The sequence below is a fragment of the Zophobas morio genome, unplaced genomic scaffold, assembly GCF_036711695.1.
Source record: "Zophobas morio isolate AGI-343-1 ecotype UQ-CSIRO unplaced genomic scaffold, CSIRO_AGI_Zmor_V1 ptg000031l, whole genome shotgun sequence".
Lineage (NCBI taxonomy): Eukaryota > Metazoa > Arthropoda > Insecta > Coleoptera > Tenebrionidae > Zophobas > Zophobas morio.
In genome coordinates, this window is record NW_026972136.1 from 1,912,905 (window position 1) to 1,938,885 (window position 25,981).

Below are 25,981 nucleotides of genomic sequence, written 5' to 3' on the forward strand. Positions count from 1 at the left end.
TAAACGGTCAAAATTGTCAAAATTTAAAAAGTTCCAAAATCCTCGAAGTTCTCCAAGTTCTCACAGTTTTTAAAGTTCTTAAAATTCTTAAACAATTTTAACAAATTTTAATGTTCTTGAAGTGGTTTTTAAAGTTCTCAAAGTATTTGAAAATTTGAAGTTTTCAAGTTCTCGGCGTTCTTAAAGTTCACAAACTTCTCAAAGTTTTTAAAGTTCTTTAGCTCTTCAAGTCATTTTTAAAGTTCTCAAGGTTCTTGAAGTTCTTAAGAGTAGTTTTTGAAATTTTGAACTTCTGAAAGATCTTAAAATTTTCAGAGTTCTTGATGTTCTCAAATTTCTCAAAGTAATTAAAATTTTTAAAGTTCTTAAAGTTCTCAAAGTCCTACATTTTTGAAGTTTTTGAAAGTTCTGAAATGATCAAATTTGTTTGTTAAAATTCTGAAAGTTCCCAAAATCCTCAAAGTTCTCCAAGTTTTCACAGTTTTTAACATTCTTAAAGTTCTCAAAATTCTCAAAATTTTGAAAGCTTTCAAGTTCTCAAGTTTTCGAAATTCTCGAAGGTCTCCAAACTTAAGATTTTTTAAAATGTTAACGTTTTTGAAGTCGTTTTTAAAGTTCTTAAATATTTTGAAGTTTTCGAGTTTTCAAGGCCTCATTCAAGTTCACAAACATCTCAAAGTTTTTAAAGTTCTTAAGGCTCTTCATGTGGTTTTTAAGGTTCTCAATGTTGTCTTTCTTAGTTTTTGAAATGTTGAATTTCTGTAAGATCTTAACATTTTCAGAGTTCTTGAAGTTTTCAAATTTCCCAAAGTCGTCAAAATTTTTAAAGTTTTTAATTCTTTTAAGATGTTTAAAGTTCTCAAACACCATTTTTGAAGGTCACAAATTTCTGAAATGATCAAAGTGGTCAACAATCTCAAAGTTCCTCAAATCCTCCTAGCTCTCAAAGTTCTCCAAGTTCTCACAGTTTTTATGTCGTATTTAAGGTTTTCAAGGTTCTCAAAGTTTTTAGTTTTTGAAGTTTTAAACTCCTGAAAGATTTTAAAATTTTCTTAAAGTTCTCAAATTTCTTAAAATCGTCAAAAATTTTAAAGTATTCAAAGCTTTTAATAATTTTAAGATGTTTCCAGTTTTCAAAGTCTTTACATTTTTTAAGTTCACAAAGTCCTTACATTCTTTAAGTTCACAAAGTTTTTGAAATTTCTGAAATGATCAAAGTTTGAAAATTCTCAGTTCCCAAAATCCTCGAAACTCTCGAAGTTATCGAAGTTCTCTAAGTTCTCACAGTTTTTAAGTTCTTAAAATTCTCAAAGCGTTTAAAGTTTTTAAAGTTCTCAAAGTCCCAAAAGTTTTTAAAATTTTGAAACTTTTTAAATTCACGAAACTCCTGAAATTTTAACGTTCTTGAAGTCGTTTTTAAAGTTCGCAAAGTTAATGAAACTCTCGAATTTCTAGAAGTTCTTGGACTCCTTAAAATTTACAAACATCATAAAGTTTTTAAAGTTCTTAAAGCCCTTCACGTCGTTTTTAAGGTTCTCAATGTTCTCAAAGTTCTTAGTTTTTAAGTGTTGAAATTCTCAAATTTCTCAAACTCGTCAAAATTTTTAATGTTCTTAAAGTTCTTAATTCTCTTAAGATGATTAAAATTCTCAAAGTCCTCATATTTGTGAAGTTCGCAAAGTTTTTGAAATTTCTGAAATGTTCAAAGTTGTCAAAATTCCTAAACTTCCCAAAATCCCCGGAACTCCCGAAGTTCTCCAAGTTCTTATAGTTTTTAAAATTCTCAAAATTCTAAAAGTTTTTTAAGTTTTGAAGTTCTTAAGTTCTTGAAGTTCTCTAAGGTTTCAAAACTTTTAAGGTTTTTAAAGTTTTAAAAATTTTATCATTTTTGAAGTCGTTTTTAAAGTTCTCAAAGATTTTGAAGTATTGCAGTTCTCGGCCTCCTTAAAGTTCAAAAACTTCTCAAAGTTTTTAAAGTTCTTAAAATTCTTCCTGTCGTTTTTAAGCTTTTCAAGGTTCCCGAAGTTCTTGAAGTTTTGGACTTGTGTAAAATATTAAAATCTTCTTGAACGTCTCAAATTTGTCAAACTCGTAAAAATTTTTAAAGTTCTTAAAGTTTTTAATCCTCTTATGATATTTAAAATTCTCAAAGTTCTCACATTTTTGAAGTTCACAAAGTTTTTGAAATTTCTGAAATAAGCAAAGTTCCCAGAATCGTCGAAACTCTCGAAGTTTTCCTAGTTCTCACAGTTTTTAAAATTCTTAAATTCTTTTTTAAAGTTCTCAAAGTTTGAAAAAAGTAATATTCTAAAAGTTTTTAAAGTTTTGAAGTTCTCAAATTCTCCAAGTTCACTAAGATCTCAAAACTTTTAAGGTTTTTAAAGTTTTAAAAATTTTAACGTTCTTGAAGTCGTTTTCAAAGTTCTCAAATTTCTCCAAGATTTTGCAGTTTTGAAGTTTCCTAGTTATCGGCTTCCTTAAAGTTCATTATAAAAGTTTTAATTTTGAAGTTCGCAAGTTTCCAGAGTTCTCTAAGTATCAAAGCTTTTAAGGTTTTTAAAGTCTTAAAAATTATAACGTTCTTGAAGTCGTTTTCAAAGTTCTCAAAGTTCTCAAAGATTTTGAAGTTTTTGAAGTTCTCGGCCTTCTTCAGGTTCACAAACATCTCACAGTTTTAAAGTTCTTAAAGGCCTTGATGTCGTTTTTAAGGTTCACAGGGTTCTGGAAGTTCTTAGTATTTAAAGTTTTGAACTTCTGGTAGATCTTAAAGTTTACAGAGTTCTTGAAGTTCTCAAATTTCTCAAAATCTTCGAAATTTTTAAATTTCGTAAAATCCTTAATGTTCTTAAGATATTTGGAGTTCTCAAAAAATCTGAAATGATCAAAGTTGTCAAAATTCTCAAAGTTCCGAAAATCCCCGAAACTTTCGAAGTTGTCCAAATTCTCAAAATTTTTTAAGTTCTTAAAATTCTTAAAAAAATTAAAGTTCTTAAATTTTTTAAGTTCTCAAAATTCGAAAACGTTTTAAAATTTTGAAGTTTTCAAGTTCTCGAAGTTCTCTAAGTCTCAAAATTTTTAAGGTTTTTAAAGTTTTAAAAATTTTAATGTTCTTGAAGTCGTTTTTAAAGTTCTCAAATTTCTCCAAGATTTTGCAGTTTTGAAGTTTCCAAGTTCTCGGCCTCCTTAAAGTTCATTATAAAAGTTTTAATTTTGAAGTTCGCAAGTTCCCAGAGTTCTCTAAGTATCAAAGCTTTTAAGGTTTTTAAAGTATTAAAAATTATTACGTTCTTGAAGACGTTTTCAAAGTTTTCAAAGTTCTCAAAGATTTTGAAGTTTTCAAGTTCTCGGCCTTCTTCAGGTTCACAAACATCTCAAAGTTTTAAAGTTCCTAAAGCCCTTGATGTCGTTTTTAAGGTTCACAGTGTTCTGGAAGTTCTTAGTTTTTAAAGTTTTGAACTTCTGAAATATATTAAAATTTACAGAGTTCTTGAAGTTCTCAAATTTCTCAAAATCTTCGAAATTTTTAAATTTCGTAAAATTCTTAATGTTCTTAAGATATTTAAAGTTCTCAAAAAATCTGAAATGATCAAAGTTGTGAAAATTCTTAAAGTTCCGAAAATCCCCGAAACTTTCGAAGTTCTCCAAATTCTCACAATTTTTTGAGTTCTTAAAATTCTTAAAAAAATTAAAGTTCTTAAATTCTTTTTTAAAGTGCTCAAAGTTCTCAAACTTTTAGAAGTTTTGAAAGTTTTGAAGTTCTTAAGTTCTCGAAGATCTGAGAGATCTTAAAATTTTCAGAGTTCTTAGTTTCCAAGTTTCTCAAAGTCGTCAAAACATTTAAAGTTCCTGAAGTTTTTAATGATCTTACGATGTTTAAAGTTTTCAATGTCCCTTTTTTTAAGTTCACAAAGTCTTTGAAATTTTTGAAATGATTTGATGTTTTAACAAAAATTAAACGTTCTCGAAGTCGTTTTTAAAGTTCTCAAAGTTCCTAAAATCCTCGAAACTCTCGAAGTTATGTTTCAAGTTCACAGTTTTTTAAGTTTGTAAAATTTTCAAAGTTCTAAAAGTTTTTAATATTTTGAAATTTTTCATAATTCTCGAAATTCCCAAAATTTTAACGTTCTTGAAGCCTTTTTAGAGTTGTGAAAGTTCTCGAAACTCTAGAATTTGTAGAAGTTTTCGGTCTTCTTAAAATTCGCAAACATCTCAAAGTTTTTAAAGTTCTTGAAGTTCTCGAAGTTCTCAAAGTCCTTTAGAAGCTTAAAATGTTGGACTTTTTGAAACTTTTTGAAATTTTTGAAATGATCGAAGCTTTTAAAATTCTCAAAGTTCGCGAACTCTCCGAAATTCTTAAAGTTTCTAAAGTTCTTATAGATTCTCAAAGTTGTTTTTAAAGTACTCAAAGTTCCTAATGTTTTGGAAGTTTTGAAGTTCTCGAAGATCTAAAAATTCACCAGTTTTCGAAATTCTGGGAGTTCTTAAAGCTCTCAAAGTTCTCAAAGCCCTTTAAGATCAGGTCAAGTCAAATTAGGTTAAACCAAGTCAAGTCTACACAAATTGGAGTGTTCGAAAATTTTCGTTAAACATAAAAGGCAGATAATCTCCGAAAGTACCGAACCAAGTGTTGTCAAATTTTTTACGAGTTGAGTTTTGACCCAAGACATCCAAATTTTTAATAAAACCTGAACGTGCTCGCTGCGCTCGTGTTCTAAGCGTTTTTTGTTTACAGTTTAGTCCCATAAAAGTGATTAAAAAAAATATCAGCGAATCTGTCTAGATTTTGTCGTATAACTTAAGACTTTTTAATGAGTTTTTAGAGTTATTTTTGATAAAATTATCACCAAAGAAATCTAATCTGACCGAACTTGACAGGTATCAAACTGATGATAATAATAATAAAATTCATAACACTGGACTTTTTTAGTGCATATTTTTCAAGCTATGGTAATTACTAATTATTGTGGATACAATAACAAATTTTGCTTGCTAATATACGTCTAAGTCTCGAGGCCACTAACGTTCTCATTCACTGTTCTATAGTTATTTATACAATTATAAAATCACTTTATATAACTAACACGGATTATTATGTTAATCTAAGTATGAGTAACTAAATGGATAAAGTAGAAAAAATATATCGCGTGACCAACAGAACTATTGTTTAATGTTAGTTAACAAGAAAAAAAGCAAATGTGCAAAAATATGGAAAAACGAAGGTGTTTTGCTGCTTGGGGGTACATTTATGATTCGTTTTACCTTGTACACAGCAAAATAAACCATTTATTCCACGAAACACAGCGATAGCTAAAGGAAAAACACACTGTATTCGAAAGTCAAACTGTGCTCTAATACCCGTCGAAATTTTTCCATGTTCACAGCAACGCGACACAATTTATAGAAACCACTTAACCATCTGCCCACTTTGCCCCGTCGTCCCCTATTTAGCGGCCCAACAAGCCTCCAAACCGCCGTGACAAATTTGAATATCGGATAAAATAGAGCGTGACAGCAACCGAAAGATAATTTTGGCAGGTCGGAAAGATGGATCCAGTTCTAAGCGAAAAATCCTGTCAGATTAGCATGCTCCAAAAGTCAATTAGCAGAAAAAGCACGTGGGAAGATATTATCCACTTAAGAGACACACTAGCACGCGAAAAAAACGCTAAAATATCATATTTGCCGCCACTGGGTTAATTCCAGCTCCACATATTCGCCGGTGTGTGAAAACTGCGGAACCTGTTCATTGTTCGAGCATTTAGCCTTAAGGCTCACCTACACTAGACCTAATTTACATTTTCAATGGTCTCTCTGCTGTTATGTAAACACAATAAATACAGCGAATCTATCAATGTCGACTTTCGAAATAAGTTGTCAACCGTAAATTACCCGGTACGACGGTGGTACCGGAGGAATTTATTTATTATGATGGGGAAAATGATAATTGCGCTTGCACCAGTGGCGGCTGCTCCAGCACCGTTTTCGCTGACCTTGACCCGGTCAATCAAAAGCGAGTCCTCTCTAAATGTTAACGAAATTTTGCACTCGAGCTTTGCGTAAGCATTAAACGTCGGGTTTTTATTCTCACACAGTTACGCATCAGCTCTATTGTGTGTTTCACGATTATTTACTTTCTTTGCTATACGGGTAAAAGCAGTAATCATTTTTAAATTGTATGAATAGCTTGCGATACACCGTGGGAAATATGAATTATGTATAAACTATGCTATACTATGTTTACTAGTTTAGTAATAGCTCGGACACGTGAAGTTAATTGTTACAATGCGTTTTCTCGCTATTCTCACAATAATGCCTTACAGAGTCTGTAAAGTGTCGAGAATGTGTAATTATAGCTGTGAATTTTTTTGCGTTTCTCCAATTGCACTCATAGAAATTTTATGTTTTCAGAGGCGGCGAGCTGCAATTACTGCGGTTTCTGTTAAGAAGAACATGCCCAGTAATCAGTCAATAAACGTAGTTACTGAGCGAGAATTACGACCTCACTTAGTTTAAGTCAGTTCCGAATAGACGAAATTGTGGAAAAAGGTGACCATCTGTTAGTAATTAACGACGTAGAACAGTACCGTGAAACACACACGTCGATTGTAGTATTAATACGAAATGTGCATAAAGTATGCGCTGAACAATCCGCAGTGAAATGAGTGCAATAAAATCGTAAATTTATGATTTGAAAACTTAATTTGGCTTTGTTGACTGAATTTTTTAGATCGATAACGAGAACGACGCTCGGGACAGCATTGTGTTACAAGTGCAATAAACCTTAACAAAAACGCGTTTTATCGGTTTGGTTATTAAAAAACCATTAAGAAAATATTAATTTTGATGTATGCAATGTAACGGTTAAATGGTAGCGCTTGTAACGAATGTATTATTTAAAAGCCCTTTGCGTCGCTTTGATCTCCACTCCCCTACGCTCTCCGGTAACATCACACTTTAATCACTACCTCTAGCAGGATTTATTTCTATGAATCTCATTATAGCCTTAATTACTATGCAAATAATATGCCTTAAACACAGGCGAATATTCAATATTATAAATTACGCTCGTTTTTGTTTGTTTGGTAGCTAATTACAAGCACATACATCGAGTTTTCCTTTTTCCTGTTTGCATACATCTTTCAACGTGAAAACGAAAGTGTTTATTAAAGAACGAGGAAAGATGCGGTTTTTGTAAAGATTTAAAAATTCATAATATCAGATAGCGAGAGAACAAAAACAGGATCAAAGATGGGCTTGAATTTTCATGTTACATGTTCAATTCATAGTAGACGAAATTTCTGCCAACGACATATTTACAAAAATCCTTCATTTATGAAGCACGGTAAATATTTCATTATTTGGTTTGTTTTAGAACGACTTTTATTGACACAAATACAACGAAAAATAGGGGGTGCTATCGAATATACGAAATATATTTTTTAAGATTTAAGAAATTCATGATCTCAGACACTACAAAGAGAGAAACAAAAAAAGTCAAAAGTAGCCATCGATTTTTGAAGATTTGTCTTTGATTGTTGCATTTTCAAACCAAACTTTCAAATTGACAGTATGACAAGACGAAAATTTTATCAAAAACAAATCTTCAAAAAGCCTAGGCTGCCTTCAGTGGATAATGTAAAGCATTTTTTTCTAATTTAGAATTCTCGGTACCAGTTTGTAAGGGCAGCCAACAAAAAACATGGTCAAATCCGGCCATGAACTTTGAAGATTTGTCTTTGATTGTTGTCTTCAAAAGTCTATGGCTGTCTTCAGCGGATAATGTAGATTATTTTTTTATGATTCAGGATCCTCGGTACCAGTTTGTACAGACAGGCAATAAAAACATGGTCAAATGCGACCATGGACTTTTGAAGATTTGTCTTTGATTGTTGCACTTTCAACTCAAACTTTCAAATTGACGGTAATCTGACAAGACCAAGATTCTACAAAAAGACAAATTTTCAAAAATCTATGGCTGCCTTCAGTGGTCAGTGTAGACTAGTGTTTTATGATTTAGTATTATTCTCGGTACCAGATTGTACAGAGAGAACAAAAAAACACGGTCAAATGTGGCCATGGATCTTTAAAGATTTGTCTTTGATTGTTGCATTTTCAACTCAAACTTTGAAATTGACGGTAATCTGACAAGACGAAAATTTTATCAAAGACAAATTTTCAAAAATCTATGGCTGCTTTCAACGGATAATATAGATTATTTTTTATGATTTAGGATTGTCGCTACCAGATTGTACAGACAGACAACAAAAAAACACGGTCAAATGCGGCCATGTACTTTTGAAGACTTGTCTGTGATTGTTGCATTTTCAACTGAAAATTGACTGTAATTTAACAAGAGGAAAATTCTATCAAAGACAAATCTTTAAAAATTTATGGATGCCTTCAGTGGATAATCTAGATTATTTTTTTACAATTTAGGATTGTCGGTATCAAATTATACAGAGAGACGAACAGAAAAGACGTCAAAGGCGGCTATAGATTTTTGAAGATTTGTCTTTGATTGTTGCAATTTCAACTCAAACTTTCAAATCGATGCTAATCCCACAAGACGAAAATTCTAGCAAAGACAAATCTTCAAAAGTCTATGGCTACCTTCAGCGGATAATGTAGATTATTTTTTTATGATTTAGGATCCTTGGTACTAGATTGTACACACAGGCGATAAAAACATGGTCAAATGCAACTTGTCTTTGATTTGCACTTTCAACTCAAACTTTCAAATTGACGGTAATCTGACAAGACCAAAATTCTATCAAAAGACAAATTTTCAAAAATCTATGGCTGCCTTCAGTGGTCAGTATAGACTAGTGTTTTATGATTTAGTATTATTCTCGGTACCAGATTGTACAGAGAGACAATAAAAAAACACGGTCAAATGTGGCCATGGATCTTTAAATATTTGTCTTTGATTGTTGCATTTTCAACTCAAACTTTGAAATTGACGGTAATCTGGCAAGACGAAAATTCTATCAAAGACAAATCTTCAAAAGTCTATGGCTGCCTTCAGCGGATAATATAGACTATTGTTTTATGATTTAGGATTGTCGCTACCAGATTGTACAGACAGACAACAAAAAAACACGGTCAAATGCGGCCATGTACTTTTGAAGACTTGTCTGTGATTGTTGCATTTTCAACTGAAACTTTCAAATTGACCGTAATTTAACAAGACGAAAATTCCATCAAAAACAAATCTTTAAAAATTTATGGCTGCCTTCATTGGATAATCTAGATTATTTTATTTATGATTTAGGATTGTCGGTATCAAATTATATAGAGATACGAACAGAAAACACGATCAAAGGGGGCTATAGATTTTTGAAGATTTGTCTTTGATTGTTGCATTTTCAACTCAAACTTCCAAATTGACGGTAATCTGAAAAGATGAAAATTCTATCAAAAACAAATTTTCAAAAATCTATGGCTACCTTCAGTGGATAATGTAGACTAGTTTTTTATTATTTAGTATAATCGGTACCAGATTGTACATAGAGACAACAACAAAACATGGTCAAATATGGCCATGGATTTTTGAAGAGTTGTCTTTGCTTATTACATTTTTAACTTAAACTTTCATATTGGCGGTAATCTGACAAGTCGAAAATTCTATCAAAGACAAATCTTCAAAAGTCTATGGTTACCTTCAGCGGATAATGTGGATTATTTTTTCATGATTTAGGATCCTCGGTGCCAGATTGTACAGACAGGCAATAAAAACATGGTCAAATGCGACCATGGATTTTTGAAGATTTGTCTTTGATTGTTGCACTTTCAAATCAAACTTTCAAATTGACGGTAATCTGACAAGAACAAAATTCTATCTAAAGGCAAATTTTCAAAAATCTATGGCTGCCTTCAGTGGTCAGTGTAGACTAGTGTTTTATGATTTAGTATTATTCTCGGTACCAGATTGTACAGAGCGACAACAAAAAACACGGTCAAATGTGGCCATGGATCTTTAAAGATTTGTCTTTGATTGTTGCAATTTCAACTCAAACTTTTAAATTGACGGTAATCTGGCAAGACGAAAATTCTATCAAAGACAGATCTTCAAAAGTCTATGGCTGCCTTCAGCGGATATTATAGATTATTGTTTTATGAATTAGGATTGTCGCTACCAGATTGTACAGACAGACAACAAAGAAACACGGTCAAATGCGGCCATGTACTTTTGAAGACTTGTCTGTGATTGTTGCATTTTCAACTGAAACTTTCAAATTGACCGTAATTTAACAAGACAAAAATTCCATCAAAAACAAATCTTTAAAAATTTATGGCTGCCTTCAGTGGATAATCTAGATTATTTTATTTATGATTTAGGATTGTCGGTATCAAATTATATAGAGAGACGAACAGAAAACACGCTCAAAGGCGGCTATAGATTTTTGGAGATTTGTCTTTGATTGTTGCAATTTCAACTCAAACTTTCAAATTGAAGCTAGTCCTACAAGACGAAAATTCTATCAAAGACAAATCTTCAAAAGTCTATGGCTACCTTCAGCGGATACGTGTGGATTATTTGTTCATGATTTAGGATCCTCGGTACCAGATTGTACAGACAGGCAATAAAAAACATGGTCAAATACGACCATCGACTTTTGAAGATTTGTCTTTGATTGTTGCACTTTCAACTCAAACTTTCAAATTGACGGATATCTGACAAGACCAAAATTCTATCAAAAGACAAATTTTCAAAAATCTTCAGTGGTCAGTGTAGACTAGTTTTTTATGATTTAGTATTATTCTCGGTACCAGATTGTACAGAGAGACAACAAAAAAACACGGTCAAATGTGGCCATGGATCTTTAAAGATTTGTCTTTGATTGTTGCATTTTCAACTGAAATTTTGACATTGACGGTAATCTGACACGACGAAAATTCTATCAAAGACAAATCTTCAAACGTCTATGGCTGCCTTCAGCGGATAATATAGATTAATGTTTTATGATTTAGGATTGTCGCTACCAGATTGTACAGACAGACAACAAAAAAACACGGTCAAATGCGGCCATGCACTTTTGAAGACTTGTCTGTGATTGTTGCATTTTCAACTGAAACTTTCAAATTGACTGTAATTTAACAAGACGAAAATTCTATCAAAGACAAATCTTCAAAAATTTATGGCTGCTTTCAGTGGATAATCTAAATTATTTTTTTATGATTTAGGATTCTCGGTATCAAATTATACAGAGAGACGAACAGAAAACACGCTCAAAGGCGGCTATAGATTTTTGAAGATTTGTCTTTGATTGTTGCAATTTCAACTCAAACTTTCAAATTGAAGCTAATCCTACAAGACAAAAATTGTATCAAAGACAAATATTCAAAAGTCTATGGCTGCCTTCAGTGGATAAACAGTCAACAAAAAACATGGTCAAATGTGGCCATGGATTTTTGAAGAATTGTCTTTAATTGATGCATTTTCAACTCAAACATTCAAATTGACGGTCATCTAAGAAGACGAAAATTCTATCAAAGACAACTCTTCAAAAATTGATGGCTGCCATCAGCGGATAATGTAGATTATTTTTTTATGATTTGGGATTCTCGGTATCAGTTTGTACAGACAGTCAACAAAAAACATGGTCAAATGAGGCTATGGACTTTTGAAGATTTGTCTTTGATTGTTGCATTTTCAACTCAAACTTTCAAATTGACGGTAATCTGACGGTAATTCTATCAAAGACAAATCTTCAAAAAATGCATAGCTGTCTTTGATCGTATTTTTATTGCTCTGTCGGTATAATAAATCGACTTCTACAGCAGAATATCACGTTCACGGTACTTCTTGCGAAAAATCTTCATTGATTAACATATTAAATTTTTCGTTATTTGGGACCTCATTTACTCTAGAACGAATTTCATTGACATAATTCCTCATTAAAATTATACGTCTTAGTGTGAAAACGAAGGATTTTATCAAGGAACGACTAGAAATACAGTGGATAATCTGGACCATTTTGGTTAGATTTAAGATTCTCGTCGTTAGATTGTACAGAGAGAGCAAAAAAAACATTATCAAAGAGGACCATGGACTTTTGAAAACTTGCCTTTGATTGCTACATTTTAAACTCAAACTTTCATATTGGCGATAATCTGACAAGACGAAAATTCTGTCAAAGACCAATGTTCCAAAAACCCATAGCTGATTTTGATCATATTTTTATTGCTCTCTCGCTATAATAAATCGACATCCACAGCTGAAAATCACGTTCAGGGTACTTTTCGAGAAAAATTTTCATTAATTAGCACATTAAATTTCATTATTTGGGACCTCAGTTATTCCAGAACGAATTTTATTAACACAATTCCTCATTATCACCATATGTATTGATGAGAAAACGAAAAAAATTATTAAGGAACGACTAAAAACGCAATGGGTAGTCTAGACCAGTTTTTTAAGATTTAAGATTCTCGTTATCAAGATTGTACACAGTGAGCAAAAAAAAAATTCTATCAAAGACAAACCTTTAAAAATTCATGGCTGTCATTGATCGTATTTTTATTGCTCGAGATTCCCAAGTGAAAATCACGTTTGGGGTGATTTTTGAAAAAAATCTTCATGTGAGAAGCACGTTAATTATTTGAGACTTCAGTTGTTCTAGAACGAATTTTATTGATGTAAATGAAAAGTTTTTTCAGAAACGACTAAAAATACGACGGATAATACCAAGATTTAAGATTCTCATTATCAGATTGTACAGAGAGAGCATTAAAAGAACACGATCAGAGACCGCCGTGAATTTTTGAAGATTTGTCTTTGATTATTGCATTTTCAACTCAAATTTTCAAATTGACTGTAATCTGATAAGACGAAAATTCTGTTACAGATAAATTTTCAAAAATCCATTGTTGTCTTTGATCTGGTTTTTTATTGCTCTCTCGGTATAATAAATCTCCATTCATAGCTGAAGGTCACGTTTAGGGTACTTCAGTTGTTCTAGAACTAATTTTATAAACATCTTTCGTATTAACAATAGGTATACGTTTTAGTGGAAAAAGGAAAGCCTAGTTAAGTAACGACGAAAAATACAGTGGATACTGTAGAACTATTTTTTTAGATTTAAAAATGTTATCATATCAGATTGTATCGAGGAAGCAACAAAAAACACCACCAAAGACGACCATGAATTTTTGAAGACTTGTCTCTGATTGTTCCATTTTCAACTCAAACTTTGAAATTAACGGCAATCTGACAAGACGAAATTACTATTTAAGACATATTTTTAGAACCCCATGATTGGTTCTTGATCATGTTTTTTATTGTTGCTTGTTCTATATAATAAATCCCCATCTACAGGTGAAGATGACATTTAGGGTGCTTCTTGTAAAAAATCTTGTTTTAAGAACCATGTTAAATTTTTCATTATTTCGAACCTCAGTTTCTCTAGAACCAATTTTATTGAAATAAATACGACGTAAAATACAGCAGGTATTGTAGAACTATACTTATTTTTAAAAATTTAAGAATCTCATGATTTCAGAAAGTACCAAAAGAGAAACAAAAAACACGTTCAAAGACGGCCGTAAATTTTTGAAGACTTGTCTTTGATTGTTGCATTTTCAACTCAAACTTTGAAATTGACGGTAATCTGACAAAAAGACAATTCTATTCTATCAAAGACAAATCTTCAGAAAATCTATGATTGTTTTTGATCGTGTTTCTATATATTAGTCTGTGTATAATCTTAAATTTACATCCACAGATGAAGATCACGTTTAACCTGTTTAAGAAGAATCTTCATTTAAGAAGCAAGTTTAATTTTTCATTTTGTGGGACCTCAGTCGTTCTAGAACGAATTTTATTAACATACTTAAATCCTCATGAACAATTTACATATTGGTGTAAAAACGAAAACCTTTTTTAAGGAACCATGAAAATTGAACTAAGCAATCTGACAAGACTAAAATCCTATCAAAGATAAATCTTCAAAAATCCATGGTTGTCTTTCATCTTGTTACTTACCGAGCGTAAGCGCCGAATTGCCACTTCAGTCCCGGTCTGTCGAAACTGGACCGATTGTTGTCAAATTTTGCACATATGTTAGAAATATCATGTAGATGGTTAAATACTAACCACAATTTGGCTAATTATCCCCACCAACAATTTGATGACGTCATCTCCAAAATTTATAGAGTAATTTAAAGTTTTTTTAAATTTTATAAAATAAGATACTCTAGTACTTGTGGTGAAAAAATTTAAAACTGAATAGAATAATTGCAATATAACTTTCTTTACCCCCTCTCTATTTTCTCAGAGGGCACTGCATTTGCCAAAATCAGTCTTATCTTAGCAAGTACTAGCCCCGCCCACCCGCCCCTATTTTCTCAGAGGATAAGTGATTTGCCAAAATAAGACTTATCTTAGCAAGTACTAGCAAGTACTACCCTCTGAGGAAGTAAAGGGCGGGTGGACGGTCCTAGTATTTGTTAAGATAAAACTGATTTTCATTTAAGAATAAACTTCGGTTTTTCATTATTTGGGACCTCACTTGTTCTAGAACGAGTTTTAATGACATAAATCCTCATTAGTGTGAAAACGACAGTGTTTATTCAGGAACGACAAAAAACATCGGGTTAAGTAGAACTATATATTTTTTAAGATTTAAGAATCTCATTATTTCAGGTGGTACCAAGAGAGCAAGAAAAAATACGATCAAAAACGGTTATAGATTTTTGAAGATTTGTCTTTGATTTTCAACTCAAACCTTCAAATTGATGGTAAACTGACAGTACCAAAATTCAATCAGGGACAAATCTTCACCTTTGATCGTGTTTTTATGCCCTATTAATATCACGTTCAGCGACCTTCTTGAAAAAAAATCTTCATTTAAATTTCATAACTTGGGACCTCAGTTGCCTAGAACGAATTCTATTTACACAAACCCTTATCAACAATATACGTGTTAGTGTGAAAACGGAAGTGTTTATTTAGGAAAGACGAAAAGACACAACAGGTGCTAAAACCTCGCATGATCTACATCTACTCGTGCAAGAAAATGTTTACATGCCAAACAATGACCATGCATATGTACAGACCTGGAAGGTACCGTGTGGAGTAGTACCCCGGTGGGCTAGGGTAGCACTGATACTGATACAGACGAGTATAACTCGGCGGTGGCGGATACAAGGCCAGATCTGAAATATACATACCATTGTGCAGTCTATATACAGTGCACTTTTATGTACAATTTACATAATTACATATTTACAAAACGAGCTCAAAGCTTGATTACGGAGCTAAACGAAGCTGAACCAGCTGCTATTCTTTTCACAATGACGGGGAACACTGAACTTGGACTCAGGAACGTTACATAATGCGTTATTGTGCAAAGAATGCAAATTGGCGCAGGTTTTTAGATTCTATTGCGAGTTGTTGGACTGCGAAAATTGGTGTTAATTGGTATCAATAAAAAGATTTTTGTTACTACTGGCTGGGTTAAACTAAGAGTGGGAGCTGGGAATGTCATACACTACTTGGCTACAAATTTAAATTTGTTGTGTCGCAAGTAACCGCTAGCTAAATTAACTCACAAAAATAGATTTCAAACTTAATAGATACGGTTAAAAAATAAGAAAAAAACGAAAAAAGAATTAGAACTACTTGGCTATATTTGGACTACTTCGTGTCTAAAAAATTAATAAGATTTTCGGCGGTGAGGAGGTACCAATAACGGTACAATTTAATAGTGGTGATATTTCACATGTAACTGCATTATTATTGCAACATTATTAGTTTATTTATTAACTTTTAATGTTTTTGTTAAACGATGCACTAGAATATAAAATAATCGTAAAACTTGTTAATTGCTTTAATTTATCTAGCGACGACAAAAGTCGAAAATCCGGTAAAACTCATAGAATATAGGTTTATTTTTTTTAAATTAACAGTATTCAGTAAATAAAATTAAAAAAATATATAAATACGGACTGATATAGTTGTCCTAGAATTTTGGTTCTCAGGGTGATAGCGGTACCCGGGAAGAAACAACCGGACTAATTGCAAGTAGTTTGTCGTTTGTACTTTTACAGAGGCAATTATTAGTGTCAATTGCTAATCGTAGAAGGAATACGAGGAGTCTGAAACGTCGTGTACAGGCAATAATTACTAAATAAAGTCATATGAACACAGAAAACCGAGAAAAACGTCTTAGTAAACAGCAATTAAAACTGTCGTTATTAAAAAAGTACTAAGAAAGTTGGAAATAAAAAACCGTTTCGTTTCCCTCCCAAACCCGAATTTCGCGTCGTTCCATAATTGGCAATCCGCTCATTAAAATTCACTGCAAAATGTAAATACTGCAAAACCCATCTCCGGAAACCTTCTAAGAGCTTATAAACTTGTTAAAACTCCTCATTCAGATTGAACAAATGTTAACGTGCTACTACTGTATGTAAATTCAGTCGATGAATAATCATGACAAGTTCGCTTTTAAGAGTAAAACAAGTACCGTGTTCGCCCTGTATTTACATACCTATTTTAATTGAAATTCATAAAGTAGGTTTTCAACTGACAATTCCATGAATATTATCAGACGACCACATAAAATTTTCCCTCAAGTGGAAAATGTTTACATTCATTAGATTCGCCACGGAAATTGTAGATTCGTATCGTATCAATCCACACGTCGCCTTTATTCAGTTTTATATTTAATTAATCGCCGTCATAAAAATTAATTATCGGTTTGATTTATGTATAAGTGCGGTTATCATCTGGACAGGTCGGTTATAGTTTCGCAAGCGCACTTCTAACTTTCTTGATGTTAATTTATTGGAGATAGTCTGACTACTAGGGAATATGTATATACTGTAGCAGAAGCCATCTTTCAGCAGGACAACGAGAATAACTACTATTCTTGTAAGAATCACATGTTAATGATGCCTTCCCGTCTCCGGTTCCCATATATAAAGAAGATTAATTCACTTAGAGAGGATAAGTGACAGCAGAAGTATGGAATTCCTCTTGACTGTGCTCCGAGGATGTGTTAGCATGAAATGGACGCACTTTATTGACTGACAATGGTTATTGCCGGTGTCTGTTTCACCACCGACGCCCCCATAAACGCCGAAGGCGCATTTTTCTTTACACATTCATACATTAAATGCGTGATCCCTTCCAAAAACTTAATGACGTCATCTCAAAATTTTGCTAATCAAATAAACTTTTAATATATTTTACAACCGATCTCGGCTAAGTTATTAATCATTTTCAGGTATTTATAATAACAAGATTGTCACTAAGTAAAATTCTATTTAACACTTATAATAAAAATTAGAAATTACTGAAAACCCTGCTTTATTTTTCGGACAAATGTTGTTATTATTAAGGCCTGAATATAGAGTTTCATATACGAATTAAAAGGAACAACTAAATAAATGTCGATTAGGATGGTCATATCATCAATGAAAAAACGATTTTGTTTATCCCTTGCAAAAAATTATTGACGTCATCTCAAAATTATTCTAAATAAATTAAATAAACTTTTAAAGGATTTAAAATGCATATTTTAATTGTTCCTGTTATTTTTCCTATAAAACTCCGTATTTGAGATCTTCCTTAATATCTTTTACGACTGGTTTCGGCTAGTTATTAACCATCTTCAAGTATTTATTATAACCACTAGAAATGCCACTAAGTAAAATTATACTCCTATTTAACAATTATTTTGTTAAGGACATATTTAGTTCTATTCCGGAAAAACTGAGTGGCCACAATTTATAAAAAAAAATATGTTTATGGACAAGTTAGTATAGTCCTTCCAAAAAAATAATCCGAAGTCGACCCTGCCACTAATCTTCGAAATACAGGGGTTCAAAACCGGATTTTTCAAATATCGCAAAATTTGTCCCATTTCATTTTGTCGATTGTGAAAAAATGGTTAGAATTTTCTAAGTAATAAAGCCCTAGAGAACTTGTGGATGTCAAAATCAACAAAAGCAATTTTTTGGTAATTTTCGTGGTTTTGATTAGAGGCCGATATAGAAAATTCCGGGCAATCGTAGCATTTTTGTTAAGGCCTTATTTAGCTCCATTTCGGAAAAACTGGATAGACAAAAATTATGAAAAAAACCATGTTTATGCAGGAGTGATGCATCGATGCAGAAAATGAATCCGAAGTCGACCCCGCCACTGGTTTTCGAAATATTGTTTTTTAACGCCAAATTTTTCTAACATCTTAAAATTTGTCCCATTTTATTTTGTCAATTGTGGAAAAATGGTGAAAATTTTTGAAGAAATAAAGCCATAGAGAACTTTTGGAGGTCGAAATCAACGAGAGAAATTTTTTTGATTATTTACGGGGGTGCTTTAAAAAAATCAAAATTTTCATTGGATTTTGAAAAATTGAACTTTTGACGAAGTTGCCTAAAAATCGACCAAAAATTCAGAGCGATAGATTTCAACGAGGTGGATGGAAACACATAGTGTGTTGATGGTCCCGGATCCAAATTCGACGCATATATATATATATATATTTTTTCCATATATATATATATATATATATATATATGGAAAATTCCAGAGCAATCATAGCATTTTAATTAAGGGCATATTTAGGTCCCTTCCGGAAAAACTGAGTGGCCAAAAATTATTCAAAAAATCGTGTTTATGCACAAGTGATGGTCCTTACAGAAAAATAATCCGAAGTCGACCCTGCCATTGATCTTCGAAATATAGGGGTTCAAAACCAGATATTTCAAATATCGCAAAATTTGTCCCATTTCATTTTGTCGAATGTGAAAAAATGGTGAGAATTTTCTAAGAAATAAAATCCTAGGGAATTTCTGGAGGTCGAAATCAACAAAAGCGATTTTTTTGGTAATTTTCGTGGTTTTGATTTGAGGCCGATATAGAAAATTCCGGAGCAATCGTAGCATTTTTGTTAAGGAGTTATTTAGCTCTATTTCGGAAAAACTGGATAGACAAAACTAATGAAAAAAATCATGTTTATTCAGGAGTGATGCATCGATGCAGAAAACGAATCCGAAGTCGACTGTGCCACTGGTTTTCGAAATATTGCTTTTTAACGCCAAATTTTTCTAATATCTCAAAATTTGTCCTATTTTATTTTGTCAATTGTGGAAAAATGGCGAAAATTTTTGAAGAAATAAAGCCATAGAGAACTTTTGGAGGTCGAAATCAATGAAAGAAAATTGTTTGATAATTTACGAGGGTGCTTTAAAAAAAATCAAAATTTTCATTGGATTTTGAAAAATTGAACTTTTGACGAAGTTGCCTAAAAATCTACCAAAAATTCAGGGCGATAGAATTCAACAAGCTGGATGGAAAAACACAGTGTGTTGATGCCCCCGGATCCAAATTCGACGCATATATATGGAAAATTCCAGAGCAATCATAGAATTTTAATTAAGCACATATTTAGGTCTCTTCCGCAAAAACTGGGCTTCCAAAAATTATAAAAAAAATCGTGTTTATGCACAAGTGATAGTCCTTCCAGGAAAATAATCCGAAGTCGACCCTGCCACTGATCTTCGAAATATAGGGGTTCAAAACCAGATTTTTCAAATATTGCAAAATTTATCCCATTTCATTTTGTCGATTGTGAAAAAATGGTGAGAATTTTCTAAGAAATAAAGCCCTAGACAACTTGTGGAGGTCAAAATCAACAAAAGCAATTTTTTTGGTAATTTTCGTGGTTTTGATTAGAGGCCGATATAGAAAATTCCGGGCAATCGTAGCATTTTTGTTAAGGCCTTATTTAGCTCCATTTCGGAAAAACTGGATAGACAAAAATTATGAAAAAAATCATGTTTATGCAGGATGCAGAAAATGAATCCGAAGTCGGCCCTGCCACTGGTTTTCGAAATATAGCTTTTTAACGCCGAATTTTTCTAATATCTCAAAATAAATGATTTACGCGGGTGCTTTAAAAAAAATCAAAATTTTCATTGGATTTTGAAAAATTGAGCTTTTGACGAAATTGCCAAAAAATTCGCAAAAAATTCAGTGCGTTAGATTTCGACGAGCTGAATCGAAAAACAAAGCGTGTTGATAATAAAAAAATTGGTTTCCCATTGGGCTGTTTGTCTAAATTTTTATTATGCAGACAATCTTCGAAACTACCGGCCCGATTGTTGTCAAATTTTATGTGGATTTTATCCTCACCAATAATATCATGACTTCGCCTCATAATTTGTTATAGTAATGACATTTATCAATAAAATCTGTTTGAGTTAAAAAAAAAAGATCTCGAAAATAAATAACTTCTACGAGTTGATATCTACAGAAAGTTCGGTAATTTTCGAAGGGTGCTAGACAAACGGCCAAAAAATTAATACAGAGAATTAAAAAAATTTCAAAAAATGCCTAAAAAACCTAAAAAAAATCTGAAAAATACGTTTTAACTAACTAATTAAAAAAACAACGTGTAGATGATATCGGACCAAGATTTTTCAAAAATTTGGTTTGTAAATGATTTTCTTTAATATTTCGAAAATTGTCATTTTTTAATTTTTCGATACTTCAAAAATTGTTGGAATTTAAAAAAAATGAGGCCGAAAATAACTTCTATGAGTTGATATCCGCAAGAAAAAGTTTTCGGTAATTTTCGAAAAACCGTCAAAAAATTCATTGAGATTTTCGAAAAATTGCCCAAAAATCCTCAAAAATTCTGGAAAATCCTAAGTACATTTCGATGAGCCAATTCGAAAAATATTTCATTTTTTATTTTATCGATCCTGGAAAAATTGTTGGAGTTTTTGAAGAAATGAAGCAGAAAATAACTTCCAAAAGTCGAAATTTACTAGAAAATGCATTTAGGTAATTTTCGAAGAGTATTCGAAAAAAATTCTTATTGAAAATGTAAGATTTTTGAAAAGTTGCTTTAAATTCTCACAAAATTCTGGGTAATAGATTTTGATGAGCTTAATCGAAAAACATTACGTGTTCTTGGTTCATGTCCAAAATTTTCGAAAAATTTGGTTCATAACTAAATTTTTTCTATTATCTCGAAAATTGTCATTTTTTTATCTTATTGATTCTGTCAAAATTGTTGGAATTTTTGGAGAAATGAAGCCGAAAAGAATTTCTCCAACTCGATTATAAAAAAATGTCTTTCGATAATTTTCGAAGGGTGCTCGAAAAACTGTCAAAAAATGTACTGCGATTTTCGAAAAGTTGCCTAAGAATCGTCAAAAATTCTGGGAAATGAGTACATTTCAATGAGCCAATTCGAAAAAAATAACGTGCTCATGGTCTTGGACTACGATTTTCAGAAAATTCGGTTTGAACATGATATTTTTTTCAAAATCTCGAAACTCGATCCTGAAAAAATTGCTGCAATTTTTGAAGTGTGTTCGAAAAATCGTCAAAAATTCTTATTGAAAATTTAAGATTTTTGAAAAGTTGCCTTAAAATTCTCACAAAATTCTGGATAACAGATTTCGATGAGTTTAATTGAAAAACGTTACTTGTTGCTGGTTCAGGTCCAAAATTTTCGAAAAATTTGGTTCATAACTGAATTTTTTCTATTATCTCGAAAATTGTCATTTTTTTATTTTATTGTGGGAATTTTTGGAGAAATGAAGCCGAAAAGAATTTTTCCAACTCGATTATAAAAGAATGTTTTCCGATAATTTTCGGAAGATGCTCGAAAAACTGTCAAAAAATTTATTGCAATTTTCGAAAAGTTGCCTAAGAATCGTCAAAAATTCTGGGAAATGAGTACATTTCAATGAGCCAATTCGAAAAAAATAACGTGCTCATGGTCTTGGACTACGATTTTCAGAAAATTCGGTGTGAACATGATATTTTTTCAAAATCTCGAAACTCGATCCTGGAAAAATTGCTGGAATTTTTGAAGTGTGTTCGAAAAATCGTCTAAAATTCTTATTGAAAATTTAATGTTTTTGAAAAGTTGCCTTAAAATTCTCACAAAATTCTGGGTAACAGATTTCGATGAGTTTAATTGAAAAACGTTACTTGTTGCTGGTTCAGGTCCAAAATTTTCGAAAAATTTGGTTCATAACTGAATTTTTTCTATTATCTCGAAAATTGTCATTTTTTTATTTTATTGTGGGAATTTTTGGAGAAATGAAGCCGAAAAGAATTTTTCCAACTCGATTATAAAAGAATGTTTTCCGATAATTTTCGGAAGATGCTCGAAAAACTGTCAAAAAATTTATTGCGATTTTCGAAAAGTTGCCTAAGAATCGTCAAAAATTCTGGGAAATGAGTACATTTCAATGAGCCAATTCGAAAAAAATAACGTGCTCATGGTCTTGGACTACGGTTTTCAGAAAATTCGGTTTGAACATGATATTTTTTCAAAATCTCGAAACTCGATCCTGGAAAAATTGCTGGAATTTTTGAAGTGTGTTCGAAAAATCGTCAAAAATTCTTATTGAAAATTTAATGTTTTTGAAAAGTTGCCTTAAAATTCTCACAAAATTCTGGGTAACAGATTTCGATGAGTTTAATTGAAAAACGTTACTTGTTGCTGGTTCAGGTCCAAAATTTTCGAAAAATTTGGTTCATAACTGAATTTTTTCTATTATCTCGAAAATTGTCATTTTTTTATTTTATTGTGGGAATTTTTGGAGAAATGAAGCCGAAAAGAATTTTTCCAACTCGATTATAAAAGAATGTTTTCCGATAATTTTCGGAGGATGCTCGAAAAACTGTCAAAAAATTTATTGCGATTTTCGAAAAGTTGCCTAAGAATCGTCAAAAAATTCTGGGAAAGAAGTACATTTCGATGAGCCAATTCGAAAAAATAACGTGTTCATGGTCTTGGACTACGATTTTCAGAAAATTCGGTATGAACATGATATTTTTCAAGATCAAGATAATGGGCAGATATAGAAAATTTCGGAGCAATCATAGATTTTTCAAATATCTCAAAATTTGTCCCCTAAAAAATTCTGCCAATTAATGTTGACCAACCAAATTATTATTTTTCCACAAAAGGAATTCCATTTTTCCATTGTTTACTTAAAATGTGATACCATCTGGTCCACCAGGTGATAAAATTTCAAGGATGCAAAAATAACAGTGTCTTTTTTCCGTTCTCTTATTATTAAGACGTTGAAATGTCGTTATTTGTGTGAATTTTAACGCTTGTCAGCATTCCCCTTTCTCGTCAAAACTGTTAGCAGCAGCACAGATTCTTCCTGCTGATAAAATCCGTTTTATTAAAAGCTACATTGTTCTGCGTCATTTACTCTTCCTGCCCTTGACAGTATGCAAAGCTATCACTGCTTTTAGCAGTTAACTGTTGAGTTAAGTATCTTGCTGAATCTACTTCCTATTGTTCAGACCGTTCACTATCACGACGAATAAATAAAATATTTCTGATTACAAGTCTGAAAATTGTAAAATTACAGTCTTGCACCCGGGGTGGCGCAAGCAAAAACCTTCGGTATTTTAGTGTGCACATAAAACACACCAGACTGCCTAGCAATAAGCTCGCTCGTTGTGATGTCTTCATGATGAATAGAGAAATAAATTACCTGACAGTTGCATTTTTATGAGACTGCAGCGCCTATAAATTGTGAATTGTGATGGGAAATATGTATCTAACTGTTCACAGTTTTTTAATTTTATTGTGCTCTAACTATACATCGGTACCGTTCAAAGTGTACCCATTATGCAAAATCAGATTGCCATTATACCCGCCACTAATCGCTCTTTTCTCTCCGTAATAGCCCGTCTGAAAGGCCGCGTTTGACTTTTTCTCATATTCACATGCTCCAAATAATAAACACGCACTGCCCGCCGGAGAAAGTCGGCGTTTTTCTGGCGTTTGTGAGTTACGCTGGAAAGTGTCACAGCTAAACGGAATTTTTACGTCTTGAGAGGACAATAATACGTGAGGCGTTTCCGTAATGCTGGAGATAGAACGAGTATTTTTCTGTTATGAGTTTCTAAATCACCTTGAACCGGAGTAAAAAAGTAATAAAACTTGCAGCGGTTCTGACAAATGATTTGAATAAATTAATTGATGTATGATTCAGCGAATATTAATGTGCAAAAACGTAATCATCTATATTGAATTAAGATTTAACACGTGCACTAGGTGTGGATGCAAGAAAAAACACTGATCAAAATCGGTCCGAGATTGTTTTTTGGTCGAGCAAAACGTTTTTTGATTAGCTGCTTAATCAAGCGTGGAGTCGAGGAAAACAATTTTTTGATAAGATTTGGGTTTCCTGATGTAGGCGAGTTTAAAGAGCGAGAAAAAATGGGTATCCAAGCGAATCTGTATAAACACTACAATAAAAATAAAATCTGTTTGGGAAAATTTCGAGATGACGTCATTGAGTTCTTGCAAGGGATTAACAAAATCATTTTATCACTGATAGTGACCATTCTGATCTATATTTATTTAGTTGTTTCTTTTATTTCATATATGAAAGTCTTTATCTACGATTTCTTTATTATATTTTACTACCGGTTTCGACTAGTGACTAGCAATCTTCAGGTCGTTATAATAACAAGCTTTGTCACTAAGTAAAATCAGTGGTTCACTCGGATGCCATTTTCAGGCAGAAGAGAAGATCGGGCTTTTCATCAATTTCTAATTTTTATGGTCGTAAAATATTTTAAGGATGAACTGAATCTTGGTCCAAGACAATTAGTAGACTATGTTTTTCGATTCAGCTCGTCAAAATCTATCGCCATGAATTTTTTGTCAATTTTTAGGCAACTTCATCAAAAGTTTAATTTTTGACAATTTTACCCCTATGAAAATTTTGATTTTTTTCCAAGCACCCACGCAAATTACCAAAAAAATTCTTTTGTTGATATCAATCTTCAGAAGTTCTCTATGGCTTTATTTTGTCTAAAATTCTCACTATTTTTCGATAATCGACAAAATAAAACGGGACAAACTTTGAGATATTCGAAACATTTTGTTTTAAACTCCAATATTTCGAAGACCAATGGCAGGATCGACTTAGGATTCCTTTTCTGGGTAGAGTAATCACTTGTTCATAAACATGATTTTTTCCATAATTTTTGGCCATGCAGTTTTTCCGCAATGGAGCTAACTAAGTCCTTAACAAAAATGCTACGGTTGCTCTGGATTTTTGTTTTTTCGCCTCTAATGTCGGTCGGGGACCATCAGACGCTATGTTTTTTTATTCACCCCATCAAAATTTGTCGCCAGAATTTTTGCGCCAACTTTTCTAAAAGTTCAATTTTTCCAATTTGTCCAAAAGTGCTAAAAAATATGTCCTTAAACCGTATTTTTTACGATAAAATTTCTGTCGGTTGGGCGTAGTTTGGTACTTTGAAATTCCTCCCCACCAAAATAATAATCATAATAATAAATTTATTTTTGAACACACGTCTAAGCAACCATAAAATACGTAAATTTTGAGTTAGAAATATGAAACTATACTAAATCTACCCGAAATGTGCAAAATATCATGAGTTTTTACTTTTTTAGATTTGTTTATACAGGTGATTCATAAAATTAATGAATGTATCAATTTATTTTATTGATTAAATCACGAACGAAATTTTAGGTGCGAGGGAAGTTCTGTCGAAACAGCTTTCGACCAATTTTTCAAGGATATGAAAGAATCTCAGGGGCTCCTTGTGGTTTTTTCAAGAATGTGACAGAATCTCAGGGAATCCTTCTTGTTTTTTTAAGAATGTGAAAAATCACTTGAACCCCTTGTAGTTTTTTCAAGACTGCAAAAGGATTCCACAAGGGGGATGTTCTCAAAAATGTGAAAACATCTCAGGGACTCCTTTCTGGTTTTCTCAAGAATGGGAAAGAATCTCAGGGGCACCTTGTGGATTTTTTCAAGAATGTGAACGAATATCACGAGCTCCTTGTGGTTTTTTCAGGAATGTGAAAAAATCTCAGAGAATCCTTGTTGTTTTTTTAAGAATATGAAAGTATTTCTGAAGCCCCTTGTACTTCTTTCAAGACTGCAAAAGGATCTCAGGGGCCCCTTGAGGATGTTCTTAAGAATGTGAAAGAATCTTAGCGAC

The 25,981-nt window shown here is 32.3% G+C and overlaps 1 protein-coding gene across 2 annotated transcripts in view; it reads right to left on the reverse strand.

Annotated features, from left to right (window-relative positions):
• LOC135139472 (uncharacterized) overlaps nt 1-25,981 on the reverse strand; it is a 78,996-nt gene that overhangs the window by 23,944 nt on the left and 29,071 nt on the right. The window contains exon 2 of one of the 2 annotated variants that reach the window (XM_064069713.1): nt 15,058-15,156. The exons of the other annotated variant lie outside the window; for it this stretch is intronic. Coding sequence (XP_063925783.1) covers nt 15,058-15,156 — 99 coding nt within the window. The remainder of the gene's footprint in view (nt 1-15,057; nt 15,157-25,981) is intronic. 2 annotated transcript variants of the gene reach the window in all.